The sequence below is a fragment of the Trematomus bernacchii genome, unplaced genomic scaffold, assembly GCF_902827165.1.
Source record: "Trematomus bernacchii unplaced genomic scaffold, fTreBer1.1, whole genome shotgun sequence".
NCBI classification, from domain to species: domain Eukaryota; kingdom Metazoa; phylum Chordata; class Actinopteri; order Perciformes; family Nototheniidae; genus Trematomus; species Trematomus bernacchii.
Genome location: NW_022987746.1, coordinates 240,432 through 254,409, shown reverse-complemented (window position 1 = coordinate 254,409; position 13,978 = coordinate 240,432). Strand labels below are relative to the sequence as shown.

The 13,978-nt window shown below is 43.4% G+C and overlaps 1 protein-coding gene across 1 annotated transcript; it reads left to right on the top strand.

The window, feature by feature from the left end:
- On the top strand, positions 1-8,834 carry tp53inp1 (tumor protein p53 inducible nuclear protein 1). The gene is given in 5 exon segments (XM_034148119.1): positions 1-203; positions 3,779-4,132; positions 7,852-8,206; positions 8,208-8,342; positions 8,539-8,834. Coding segments are annotated over 4 exon segments (822 nt in total). The 5' UTR covers positions 1-203; positions 3,779-4,005; the 3' UTR covers positions 8,744-8,834.
- Positions 8,835-13,978: the final 5,144 nt, after the last annotated feature.

Below are 13,978 nucleotides of genomic sequence, written 5' to 3'. Positions count from 1 at the left end.
AGGAGCAGTCGGGAGGAAACGGACTGAAGGGGCACAACGAAAACACGACACAAAACTCCCGACGCACAGCCCTTAAATTAACACTTTTTATATTGTATTTCTTCCGCGAAGAAACCTCAAGTTTGTATATTTATCGACAGAAAGTCACGTCTACCTCATTTTAAGGATTTTAATCCGCCGTTTACAGTTTTCCTCGGCCGCAGGTGAGTCCTTTGTGTTGCTCTCGGCTCTCTGACGGCTCTCCTGCCTCCTGTCCTCCGCACACTCATCTTCTACACTCATATGACAGCATTTAATCCCTACTTTGAGAACAAAAACACTTATTAATACGGCTTTTATTTTACATTTCTGATGCTTTTTTGGTGGTTTTACGACAGCAGGACTTGGTGTTCTTTCTCTGGCCGACCTACAGGTGGGCATCTGTTGTTGGAACTGTTTCCTGATGTATTTAAGCAGATCATGGTTTAGCAAAGAGCTGGTGTAGAGTTACAGCCTCCTCCCATCTGACACCAACACAAGCTGCTGCTGCGGCTCGGTATTGGACCACTTCGGCTTTTATTTGACCCAAAACACTGCTTTGTGAATCTCATCACCTCTGGAATTAATAGCCGATTCATCGATTAGTCGCTCCACATGAGAATGAATCGAAAACATTGTTGAGAATCAGTCGTTTATTGTGCAGAAAAGTCAAATAAGCTCTGTTTTAAGCTTTTTCTCAGTGAGGATTTGCTGCTTTTCTCATGTCGTCAGCTGAAGTAGTGATTGACTTGATGTTTATTAAACCCTAACAATCAATGTAATAGTAAAATAAACAAGAGTTATTGTTCAAATGTGTTCATTTGCTGCCCCTCTTTTCCGGCTAAATAACCATTATTCACTATTTTTTTTAATCTGTAAAAGTACTTAAGTACACTTTAGAGGTACTTGTACTTTACTTGTTATGCTACTGTGTATTTCTACTCTACTACAGTTCAGAGGTAAATGGTGTACTTGTACTCCACTACATGTATTTAATACCTTTAGTTACTTCACAGATGTGGATGAATGATGTGAAATATAATCAAGTGTTAAATCAGACTTTAGTTCCACCTTGAGTAAATTCACAAGCTACCCTGCAGTATACAAAGTCATTCAAACTAGCTGCACCTTTACCAGCTTTGAGAACACTTTCATGATCAATCATTATAAAACATATCGTATATATTATTCTGAAATGGACCAATCTGCACAATGACTACTTTTACTGTCGCTACTTTAACTATATTTTGATGAGAATGCTTTTATACTTTTACTTGAGGAACATTTTGAATGCAGGACTTTTACTGAAACAGAGTATTCCTACACTCTGGTACTTCTACTTTTACTCAAGTACAAGATCTGAGTACTTCTCCCACCTCTGGGTATAAAACACACCAGCTGTCCTTTAATGATGAAGATAGATAAGATAAGATAGTAGCCTACTTTATTGATCCCAATTTGGGAAATTGTTTCAGATGATGCATCACCAGATATGTATTTATTATCCCTGAGGCTGCAGCAGATTATCAAACTGCTGTGACGCTGCTTCCTGTTTCCGGTCCGTGTTTCTGCTTTTGTTCTGCAGAATAACAGTTTTTTCTCTCTCGCTACGACATGTAATAAATATGAAAACAGAGAAATACGAGCCGTAAGGCGTTCCTTAAACACATCACAGCCGCGAGTCCTTTGTTTGTTTCGAACGTAGGGTGCGTTCAGGTCTTAGTAGAGGAAATTCGACATTTGGCCTTCATCAAAATGTAGTTTGCATTTTAGAGAACAAAACGCCTCCTAGTGGTGATTTGTTTTAACAGCTAGCTTAAATGTCAAAGGAATAATCCATGATAGAAATCCTAACCCATTTACATGAATTAAAACTGTTTTAATACCACAGAGTTACTGGAGTGGTGATCCTAATATTCCAGGGTATTGACTATCGGTCTATTAAAATAGAAAAGGATAAAACGGCAACAAAGAGACATACTTAGAAAGGCTCAGGGGAAATAACATCATAGAATGCAGTTATTTAAAAAGCCAATCTGGTAGAAGAGTATTTCTGTTTTATATCATATTAAGTTAAAATACAAAACACAACTTTTAAAGATATCTTCTTGGACTTGAAGACAATATCGATTTTCCACAATTCTCTGACATTTTATAGACAACCAATGAATCCAGAGAATAATTGAAATGGATGATGAAACTAATCAACACACCTCCTGAGATTATGATGACATCGTTTGTTATGCTAATTTCTGTCTTCTAAATTACCATCTAAATTCATGCTTAAAAGTCACACACAGAGGCATTATGGAGGGTTTTTAGCCCTGAGTAATGTCTGCAGGGGTCGCCTCAGAGGGAGAACACAGAGGCATTATGGAGGGTTTTTAGCCCTGAGTAATGTCTGCAGGGGTCGCCTCAGAGGGAGAACACAGAGCACAAAGGGACACATCGCGGCGTTGGCTTTACTCCAGATGTATTGTGCCAAAAGGAGCCTCCTTCTCCTTTTATACAGCAGCTGCAGACTCCTTCTGCCTCCTCTCTCCCTCCTGGACCCAGAGAGGCTGCTGCACACCTCTCTTTAGTTACTGCTGAATGAAGCACCATCAGAAAATAGAGAAACTGCAGCTGCCGAGTTTATTCTGAACCCTTTTTACATCGGCTATCTACGGAGACCGAGAGGTTCAAGCGCACTACTAAGGCCATGAACAGCTGGATGCAGATATAAAAACCCAAATGTAATTCTCATTATCATTCAAAAATATATTGAATAACTAAGGTATGTGGATCGGTAGCAAACAGAAATGTGTTGTGCATTCTTTAAAAAATGATTTGTAGGCTGAACATCAGCAGGAGAGGACTCTTTAAAGTAGAGACACTACATACTGATATACACCTGAACATCAGCAGGAGAGGACTCTTTAAAGTAGAGACACTACATACTGATATACACCTGAACATCATCAGGAGAGGACTCTTTAAAGTAGAGACACTACATACTGATATACACCTGAACATCAGCAGGAGAGGACTCTTTAAAGTAGAGACACTACATACTGATATACACCTGAACATCAGCAGGAGAGGACTCTTTAAATTAGAGACACTACATACTGATATACACCTGAACATCAGCAGGAGAGGACTCTTTAAAGTAGAGACACTACATACTGATATACACCTGAACATCAGCAGGAGAGGACTCTTTAAAGTAGAGACACTACATACTGATATACACCTGAACATCAGCAGGAGAGGACTCTTTAAAGTAGAGACACTACATACTGATATACACCTGAACATCAGCAGGAGAGGACTCTTTAAAGTAGAGACACTACATACTGATATACACCTGAACATCAGCAGGAGAGGACTCTTTAAAGTAGAGACACTACATACTGATATACACCTGAACATCATCAGGAGAGGACTCTTTAAAGTAGAGACACTACATACTGATATACACCTGAACATCAGCAGGAGAGGACTCTTTAAAGTAGAGACACTACATACTGATATACACCTGAACATCAGCAGGAGAGGACTCTTTAAAGTAGAGACACTACATACTGATATACACCTGAACATCAGCAGGAGAGGACTCTTTAAAGTAGAGATACTACATACTGATATACGCCTGAACATCAGCAGGAGAGGACTCTTTAAAGTAGAGACACTACATACTGATATACACCTGAACATCAGCAGGAGAGGACTCTTTAAAGTGCAGCTCTAATGTTCCCCTCCTCTCTCCTCCTCTCAGGACTCCCTTTTATACCGTGCACTCGTCTCCTCTCCCGTGCACTCGTCTCCTCTCCCGTGCACTCGTCTCCTCTCCCGTGCACTCGTCTCCTCTCCTGTGGACGATGTCCCTCCTGAGTCCTCCTGCCAGCAGATGATCCAGGACCTTCATTGATGCACTTTAGCACTTTTTCCGGAGCCTCCCCCAGCAGCTGATGACCAAAGTGAGCGCCTCCCCCCCCCAGCAGGATGTTCCAGAGGTTCGCCAGCGCTCTGTTCGGGGACGAGGATCCGCCGAGCCGAGGAGCAGGACCCGGAGACGACAAGGAGGAGGAGGAGGAGGAAGAGGAGGAGTGGATCCTGGTCAACTACCTGGGTAAGAATCTGCACTCTCGACTTATGAAGTTTCTACACATGGAGAAAATAAAGTGTTAGAAAACTCTCCCTGGTCCCCGGCTTGAGCTTCAATCTCAGGATCCATGTATTTGTGATCCTCTCCAGAATGGAAGTAGTCATCACATACAGAGCATCAACTAGTTCCTGAACAGTGTCCTTCACATGCTGATATCCAAGAGAGGGAGTTACACAGTCACAAGATGGAGGAATAGAAAGCAGTATTCAATGTTTACTTCAGATTAGCTCCACGTCAGAAATGAGCATGCTTGTCATATGTCTATCTCCATAGAGGCTGAATCATCATGTTAATCACATAGCTATCATATGCCTCAAACAGTCCTGATGCTCTTCGAGGTAATCACACATCCTGTCATGTTCACAGCTACAGTTGGGATACCTTTGTTATCATGTTACTCTCATGTTGGAAGAGGACATTCAGTACCTTCCCAACACAAAGTGTACTTTGGGATGCTCCACTTGTACATGCTATAGGACATGGCAACCATTTTTAACGTACATGGAAAGTTTGAAACTCCCTAGCTGATTTATTATTTATTTTTTAAAACTGAATTAGAACACAGATGTACTATAGTCAACCATGACTCATTTATCTCGACCTTTTTGTGTGTTTTTTTGTGCTGTGATTTCAACCATCTGTTTGAAATGTTTTTGTACTATTAAGCTTAAAAAATATCGACAACCTGCACACCTGTTTTTCTTATCTTTGACACTGGGTTCAAACGGCTTCCTTTGTCATATGCACAGATACAGTGTAGATATGCATGTTCAAAATAAATGTGTTTTAATCGTTGTAGGAGCCATATTTATTCTTAGTGTTTTGCACGTAGTACGGTATCAGCAGAGAGATGCATGTTCCCATCATGCAACAGGGCTGATGGAGAGATGCTGTTTAACTTTAGACTGTATTAAATGTCAGGACAAAGTTCAGCCAAGTTTCCTGAGATCATAACACGATCCCAGTCAAAACAAACTCTCACACACACACACACACACACACACACACACACACACACACACACACACACACACACACACACACACACTGTATACAGAAACATGACACACTGCAGTGACTTCCAGATGTCTCTCAGCATTATTTTGGCCTGCCGGTCTCCACCCTTCTCCGATTCCACCACCGTGTGAATATTTCAGTGTGTGTGTGTGTGTGTTTGTTGGGGGGGGGGGGGGGTCGACCCACTTTCGACTGGGTGGCATCGAGCAGTTTATGGTAGCCAACCTGTAATCACGCCAAACAAAAGCACCCGGGGAGCCAGAAGAGGTAAAAATAAATCCTGGTGGAGGTGGACATGTATGGGCACAGAGCAGCCTTTAAACCCCCCCCCTCAGTTAAACACACACACACACACGCACGCACCCCAACCCCAGGTGCATCCTAAAGTCCATGAAGTCTGACTGAGCATTTCTTGGTTAGTTTTTTAATTTAATGTCGACCAAAAGCTCTCTCTGGTTTTCAAATCTGAGAAGTTACACACACTCTTATTTTAAAACATGATCACATCTAGTGCAGCTGGTGACATTTCCCAATTTTCCACAGAAACGTAACAATTAGGAGCTCCAATGTCAGACTTAATTAGAAATGCTGCCACCTTATGGTTTGGAGATTCCTTTTTGAGCAAGCTGCAACCGAGCTGCTGTTTAGAGAACATCAAATACTTCTTTATCGGACCATCCAGTTGTCCGCATCAACACATGAGGTTTTGACGCTTGACAGCGGTGTCTGGTTCGACTCAAATTAAATGTTATTACCCAATATCGGAAATAATCACGCGGCTTGGTTGAATACTTGATTCTGATTGGTCAATGTGGACATTTCAGAGGTGGTTAATAGTCGATAACACACTGCTGTTAAGCAAACCATGACAGTTGCTGAGTAGAATCAAGGGACTATGTGCAGTCGTATCAATCCGCAGAAAGAAGTCCGGTCTAATGAAGGACAGCTGTGGACAACAAACATTCGTTTCATCCTCCAGAAAACAGGACTACTTTCTGAATGTTCATTTTTATATTTGTGGAGAGCAGTACACTTTGGGTTCATGATGGCTAAACTGTTCCCAAGAGAAGAAGAGGTTCAAAGACAGAAACAGAGTATTCCTAGTACTTCTACTCTGAAGTACAAGATCTGAGTACCCCTCCCCCTCTGGCCTTTAGAGATCCCGTTGTTCTGTGTCTGCACGGCCGTCTTGCAGACATGTAAATGTTTGTGGCCAAAACTTTGTGAGCGTACAAACAGTGGAGCACAGGCGTGAACACGTCCGCCTCAAAACAGATGAGAGACATGCCTGCACGTCTGGGCTGTAACTCGACACAGACACATGGAACAAAACACTCAGTTTGTTGTCGCTGGTACTTTTGAGATGGAGTTGATCAGGCATTTGTTTTTATTTGTGTCGGTTGAAATGAAACGTCAGCATGTTGCAGATTTGGCGAGATGGCTGACTTGCAGAGGAGGGAGAAGTACTCAGACCGTGTACTTGAGTAAAAGTAGAAGTACTCAGACCTTGTACTTGAGTAAAAGTAGAAGTATTCAGATATTGTACTTGAGTAAAAGTAGAAGTACTCAGATCTTGTACTTGAGTAAAAGTAGAAGTACTCACATGTGCGTTGAAGTCTCCCAGCAAGACTAAGGCGTCCCCTTCAGGAGCCCCATACAGGACTCTTTCCAGGGTCTCCAAGAAGGCTGAATACTCTGAACTGCTGTTTGGTGCATAAGCACACACAACAGTCAGAGTTTTCTGAGAGGGAGGCGACCCTCTCGTCCACTGGGGTAAACTCCACCAAAGCGGCACCCAACCGGGGGCTTGTGAGTATCCCCACACCCGCCCGGCGCCTCACACCTTGGGCAACTCCGGAGAAGAATAGAGTCCAACCCCTATCAAGAAGTAAGGTTCCAGAGCCTCTGTGCGTAGAGGTGAGCCCCACCAGATCTAACTGGTAATGCTCCACCTCCCGCACAAGCTCCGGCTCCCTCCCCCCCCCAGAGAGGTGACGTCCCCCAAAGCCAGGGGAGCCATCTTCTGCCGTCTGGCCCGTCGAGACCCTTTGGTTTCACTGCCACCCTTCTGGCACCCGACCCCATCGCTGTTTCCCGCAGGATGGAGAAGCGGAGGTGTTGCAACATGGCAAGCTCAGGCTTCCTCCGGGCCGGGTATCCTCACTTCTTAGTTCGTCTTTCATGAGGTCTTTGAGCCAATCTTAGTCTGGCCCCTTGCCTGAGACCAATTTGCCATGAGAGACCCTACCAGGAACACAAGGGTCCAGACAACACAGCCCCCAGGTTCATCAGGGCACACAAACCTCTCCACCACGATAAGGTGCTGGTTCTTCAGAGAGGCTCCGCAGTGTGTTGTGGGTAAACAAGGATCCTCTGTGAACTCCTGAGAGTTAGTGTGGAGGTGAGCTCCAAACACTGGCAACACACACATTAAAGGCAAAGCAGTTAGAGCAGTGTTGATCAGGTGAGGGGGGACACGGTGTTATAACTGCAGGAAGTGTCCGAATTGTTTTATTTCAGCTGAATTCTTGTGTTTCTGTTGTGATCTGCTTTTACTGTAAAAACATGAGTTTATATTCTGAGCAAAGGGAAATAACCCCTTACTCCAATATAAGAAGATTTAGAGGAAACAGGAAGGTTAACCTCGGCTGTTTTTGTCCCTGCAGCTGAAGCCCGGTGTGTGAACCTCCCTGGGTCCTCTGCTGCTCCCCAGGAGGAGGAGGAAGAGGAGGATGAGGAGGACCTGGTGATGATTCCCTCCCTCAGGGCCAGCCCCATCCGCTACGCCTCCTGCACCTCCCTCAACTCCACGGCTGGTGCTGAGGAGGAGGAGGAGGAGGAGGAGGATGAAGAAGAGGAGGAAGAGGAGGAAGAGGAGGGGGGGTTCCAGCGCCTGGACGCCTGCTCCATGGAGGAGAGCTGGTTCGTCACCCCCCCGCCCTGCTTCACGGGCCGCGGCAGCCTGCTGGAGTCCAGCCCCCTGGAGAACCTGCTGATCGAGCACCCCAGCATGTCCGTGTACGGCCCCCCCCCGGCCCCGTCTGGACCCCCGACCAGCCCCCGCCATCACCTCCTCCATCACCTCCTCCATCACCTCCTCCATCACCTCCAGGGGGAAGAAGAAGGGCCGGCGCTCCCTGGACGGCCAGCGACACAGGTTACTATTTATCCTATTAGAGAAGTACTCAGATCTTGTACTTGAGTAAAGTAGAAGTACCAGAGTGTAGGAATACTCTGTTTCAGTAAAAGTCCTGCATTCAAAATGTTCCTCATCAAAATGATTAGCATCAAAATATACTTAAAGTAAAAGTACATGTTTCACCCCTCTCTCTGGTCTCTGTCGCCCCCTGCAGGCCGGAGGTGGCGGTTGTCCCTCGGCGCTCCAGCCTCCACTCGGCCTGCTACGCCCGTGCCGGCCTCCTGCAGCCGTGGGTAGGAAACCCCGCGCAACGCACCCAACAGCTGTCCCGCAACGCCCTGCGCCGCCTCAACCTGCTGCGCCCCCCGAAGCCCCCCCAACACCTGCACCAGCCCAGCCAGAGACACCTCAACTTCTGACGCCCCCCCCCCCCCCACACCTCCTACAGATGAGTCACTTCCTGGCGAAATGAAGGCCCCGCCCCATTTCGTCGGTTAAAATGAAACGTCAGCTGGCATGTTGCAGATTTAGCGAGACGGCTGACTTGTAGAGGAGTACTCAGACCTTGTACTTGAGTAAAAGTAGAAGTACTCAGACCTTGTACTTGAGTAAAAGTAGAAGTACTCAGATCTTGTACTTGAGTAAAAGTAGAAGTACTCAGACCTTGTACTTGAGTAAAAGTAGAAGTACTCAGATCTTGTACTTGAGTAAAAGTAGAAGTACTCAGACCTTGTACTTGAGTAAAAGTAGAAGTACTCAGATCTTGTACTTGAGTAAAAGTAGAAGTACTCAGACCTTGTACTTGAGTAAAAGTAGAAGTACTCAGATCTTGTACTTTAGTAAAAGTAGAAGTACTCAGATCTTGTACTTTAGTAAAAGTAGAAGTACTCAGATCTTGTACTTGAGTAAAAGTAGAAGTACTCAGACCTTGTACTTGAGTAAAAGTAGAAGTACTCAGATCTTTCACTTTCAGGTGAAAAGAAGGCATGGCGCCAAGAGGAAAACAATAGATTCAGAATCAGAATTCCCACAAAGGGGAAATGTTCGTTGTTACATCAAAGTACAGATAGGTTTATCAATGGGACCCGGTTGAACTTTGTCAAAAACAACCTGGAAAAGAACATCCAGACGAATAATATAACAAGGTGGGATCACATGACCTCGTATCCTTAATAATGACCCCATCCCAATTCATTAATTAATAAATGTACGTGTGTGGGAAACGCTTCATCACAGCAGCTGATCATGCTAATGTCAACCGACTGAGTAAACAGTTGTTTTGTTTAAAGTCAAAGCAGTCGCTGCATTGAAAAATACAAACACTGACAAGCCAAGGAAATCCATCCCATAATGATCTAAATCGACGCTGATCCTCGATCTTCAATGACATTTCTTAATTGTTCGCCTGACTGACCATCTTAATAAGGCTCCTTGCAGAAACAGAAATAACATTTTTTTTTATGTGATCGGGGAAAACCTCAGAATATTGAGCGCCAATCACATGTTTTCACCCACAAAAAGGGGCGGGGCCACGTCGTAGAGGGAAAGGACTCCCTTCAAGAAACACCAGCAACGTCATCAGCCAGCAGTTACCGCCTCATCAGGGGAAATAGGGAAAATGGCCGGTGACTTTTTTTATTTTATATTAGCAGCCCTCCTCCATCCTCCTTCATATTGATTGAGAAAAGGTCAACATGTCTCTTCTTATTTTACCCTCCTTCCACTGGACCGGTGTGCGTCCAATCACAGAGAAGAAGATTCTCTCTCTTTCTTCTTCTCCTCCCCCTCCTCTTCTTCTTCTTCTTCTTCTTCTTCTTCTTCTTCTTGTTCTTCACGGATAACTTAATGTGTAGAATCAATGCTGTTGGTCACTTTACTCAGCGGCAGGTTCACAGCGGGGTAGGGTGCTCAGGAAATCATTAACAATTTTTTTTGCCGTTTAATCAGTGCAAGGGAGTTTTCGTAGTTGCCCCGACGTGTTGCCCAAAGAAGTTGCCAGTAGTGATGTCAGCAGGAAAGTTATTAAACAAAGAGTCCGGACTTTAAAGCAGAAATCCCCTCAAATAATCCAACACCAACAGCTGTTTTTACTCAAGACCGCAAGTTCCTACATTTCCCAGAATGCCTTTTGACAACTGAAAACGAGATAACAGTTAAATTGAGGATCCACTAATGTAACCTGATGAGTACTGCTCATAGAAGTGTGGTGTATTTTGTGGACATTTAACAATAACAGTTTAAAAGATGTGACTGTACCAGGCAGACGCTGTAATGGAAACACTGTGTCAAGTTGCATTATGGGAAATGTAGTGTTTTCGGAGGTTGACCTAAAAGTCAGGATATCTCGACCTCAAATGCTTCAAAATCAGCCACATTTATTTTTTCTCCAGGTTTAAACTATTTAATTTCCTCGCTGTATACAGGGACATGTACACTATATGCAATTGTTCTGCGGTATTAAGCGTGGCGTGAACATGCTGCATTCAGAGGGTTCTTCTGAGATACTGGAGGGAGTAGTAACTAAAAACAGAGACAGAAACGAGTTGGATTTCTGTCAAAATACACTTTCCCTCTCTTCCTTGTTCCTCTAAAACAGAACCGTTATCTTGGAGCATTTTGATGGGATTTTTCCGTTTCTGTGATTTCCTGCAGCGTCACGTTGTCGTTGAACCTGCCTCTGACTCTCTAATTCAGTACTTTTCACAAAAAAATACGGTAAAAATGACTGGGTTGAATATCACTAAAACGCCTTGTTTTAACGGTAGCTTTTGAGATGAATAGAGATGTAAAAAAAAAAAAGAAAAAAGTATTTAACATAAAAAAAAAACTTCCAAAATATTTTTTGAAAAGACAAAAATAAATTACATATCAGTATGAAGTCGGTATATATGCGAGTATATTATTTTTGTTAGGTATGCTTGATTGTGTTAGTGTGCAGTCTGTCGCATGGTGTAGAGCTGTGTTAGTGTGACGATGGTGGAAAAAAGAAAATGGAAAAATAATTGTTGTTTTTTGTTCTTAAATGAATCTGCAGTCTACTTCTCAGGGTCACAACCAATCACCTTCACTCGTTAGGAAAACGCAGATTTACTTGACGGCTGATGATTTTTCGCTCTGGCTTTTTCCAGCTCCGCCCTGGCGAGCTTTCCCTCGTTAGCGATAAATAATTAGTTTAGTTCCTGTTGGTCTGTGAATATCCACTCTGTCCATGTTCATATTTAACCTCACATGGTTTTAGAAATGTACTTTTTTTCCCATGTTCACTTAGTTACATTTTAAAATATGTAAACCAAAAAATGGTAGCATAATCTCCTCACTAGTTACTAATACTGATTGTTGTTGTTGTTTTTACTTGTTTGTTTGTTGACAGTTCTCGGCCCCGGGCTCTGAATGTAGACTCTCTAAAGTTTGCTGTTGGGAAAATGGAGCCCGGGGGGCCGAGGAGGAAGTAGATGTAAAGACTGAATCCCCGGGAAGCTCCTTTCTGTCAGGGAAATTAAAAAAAAGGGGAAATGTTAGGAATGAGAAGAAACAAAACACGCAACCTGAGACAAAAGAACGAGAGAGAAAGTCAAAGGTAGAGCTTTGAACGCGTTAAAAACAAGATGCTTAATCATCATTTTTTATTATTATGGCCCGTATTTATCTCATCATTACGACTTTACATCCAGAGGTGGTGAAGTACTCACATCGTGTACTAGTTGATTGTATTTCACATCATCAAAGTACACAGTAAAAGTACACAGTAGTTTAAAATAAAAATCCCCTCAAATAATCCAACACCAACAGCTGTTTTTACTCAAGACAGCAAGTTCCTACATTTCCCAGAATGCCTTTTGACAACTGAAAACGAGATAACAGTTAAATTGAGGATCCACTAATGTAACCTGATGAGTACTGCTCATAGAAGTGTGGTGTATTTTGTGGACATTTAACAATAACAGTTTAAAAGATGTGACTGTACCAGGCAGACGCTGTAATGGAAACACTGTGTCAAGTTGCATTATGGGAAATGTAGTGTTTTTGGAGGTTGCCCTAAAAGTCAGGATATCTCGACCTCAAATGCTTCAAAATCAGCCACATTTTTTATTCTCAATCTGTAAAATAGAAAGTAAAATTACCTCAAAATTGAACTTAAGTTCAGTACTTTAGTAAATGTACATAGTAACTTCCCACCTCTGTTTACATCTAATGATTGTGACATTAAAAGCCAAGAACATGTAGACTTATATCACACTATATGTGGTTTTAAGACTTGACACGTCTTATCTTTTACTTATTGTGTGTTTCTTCTTTAAAAATGATTCCTAACTTTTAATATTTCTTTTTAGTTCTTTGCAGAAATGGACTTCCATACAAATCTCACGCGGTAACTCAGTATCTTCATTTTTCTGAACATGTCAAATCTGCTCATGTTGATCAATACTCTTAACACAGATGACTTAATTGTAAAAATGCGACCTCTATTTTTGAGTCAAATTAAGCACGTTAACAGTAAATGGTAAACAGGATCATTTCTATAATAATTTGGGGAGTGGGTCCTGTGTGAAATCATCCCACCTGTGCAGGATGAACACGAGAGAGTAGATTTGATCCCTAGTGACGGAGCAGTCGCATTATTAACAAAGCACTAACACGTTTGTTAGAGTCGCTGTAAATACTTAGTCGAGTGGTTTTCTCTCTGGTGTATTTAAGGCCACGTTTACACGGAGACGAAAACGAACACGAACCTTAGTCGATATCAAAAAAGTCTTCCGTCCACCCGGAATCGGCTCAAGAAACGTGTCCGTCCACACGAGACCACTCGACCCGCTGGAGACGCTGTGGTACATATGCCGGGCCTGTAAGTGGCGCTGTACTTCCGCCACAAAATACACCAAAAGCAGCGAAGAAGACCCCCTGAGCATGGTTGCCATGGTTGCCCTTCTGGTTATTCTCCGCGGTGGATTTAGCAACATGTAGTTCATGTAGTTCTCCATGTCCACTTGTTGCTGATGGTTGTGGTAGAGGAGCTGTAGATGTTGCACTAACATCTGTAGCATGGTCAGTAGCGTCTGGAGCACGAACGCAACCCTGTGATCCGCCATTGTTGTTGTTGTTGTTCGCGAAACACATCAGCAATGACGCGAGTGACGCGCGGGTGAGCAGCAGAGGTTGGGAGATGCGGGCTATGGCGTCATCGATTCAGGAAATGATCGTATAGGGCGTACACACGGAGCCGTTTGCCCCCCCAGAGCGTTACGTCCGCAGATCTACCCACCTTGGGAGCCGTTATCGTTATCCGCGTTTCCGTGTCGGCCTCGTGTGGACGAACCGCCTATACGATAGAGAACTGTAGCGGATACAACCCGTTTCGTCTCCGTGTCAACGTGGCCTAAGTCTTCTCTTATTTCTCCACGTCTCTCTTTTACTCTTCGCAATCATTACGATGTTATTTTGTGTTTTTGAAAAAATGGCAAACTTCAGGACAGAAGGGATCGGAGGCAACGCTCCTGCTGTCCGGAGCCTCTAATGTTTTTATATCTCGCTCCATCATCATACTAACAGGGATTTGTAATGTTTTATTTGATCAATGCCTTGAAATGTGTGGATCTTGTGCCTTCCAGGTTGAAATGTTGAAATAACAATGCATCAATGAAGAACTTGAACTCCCT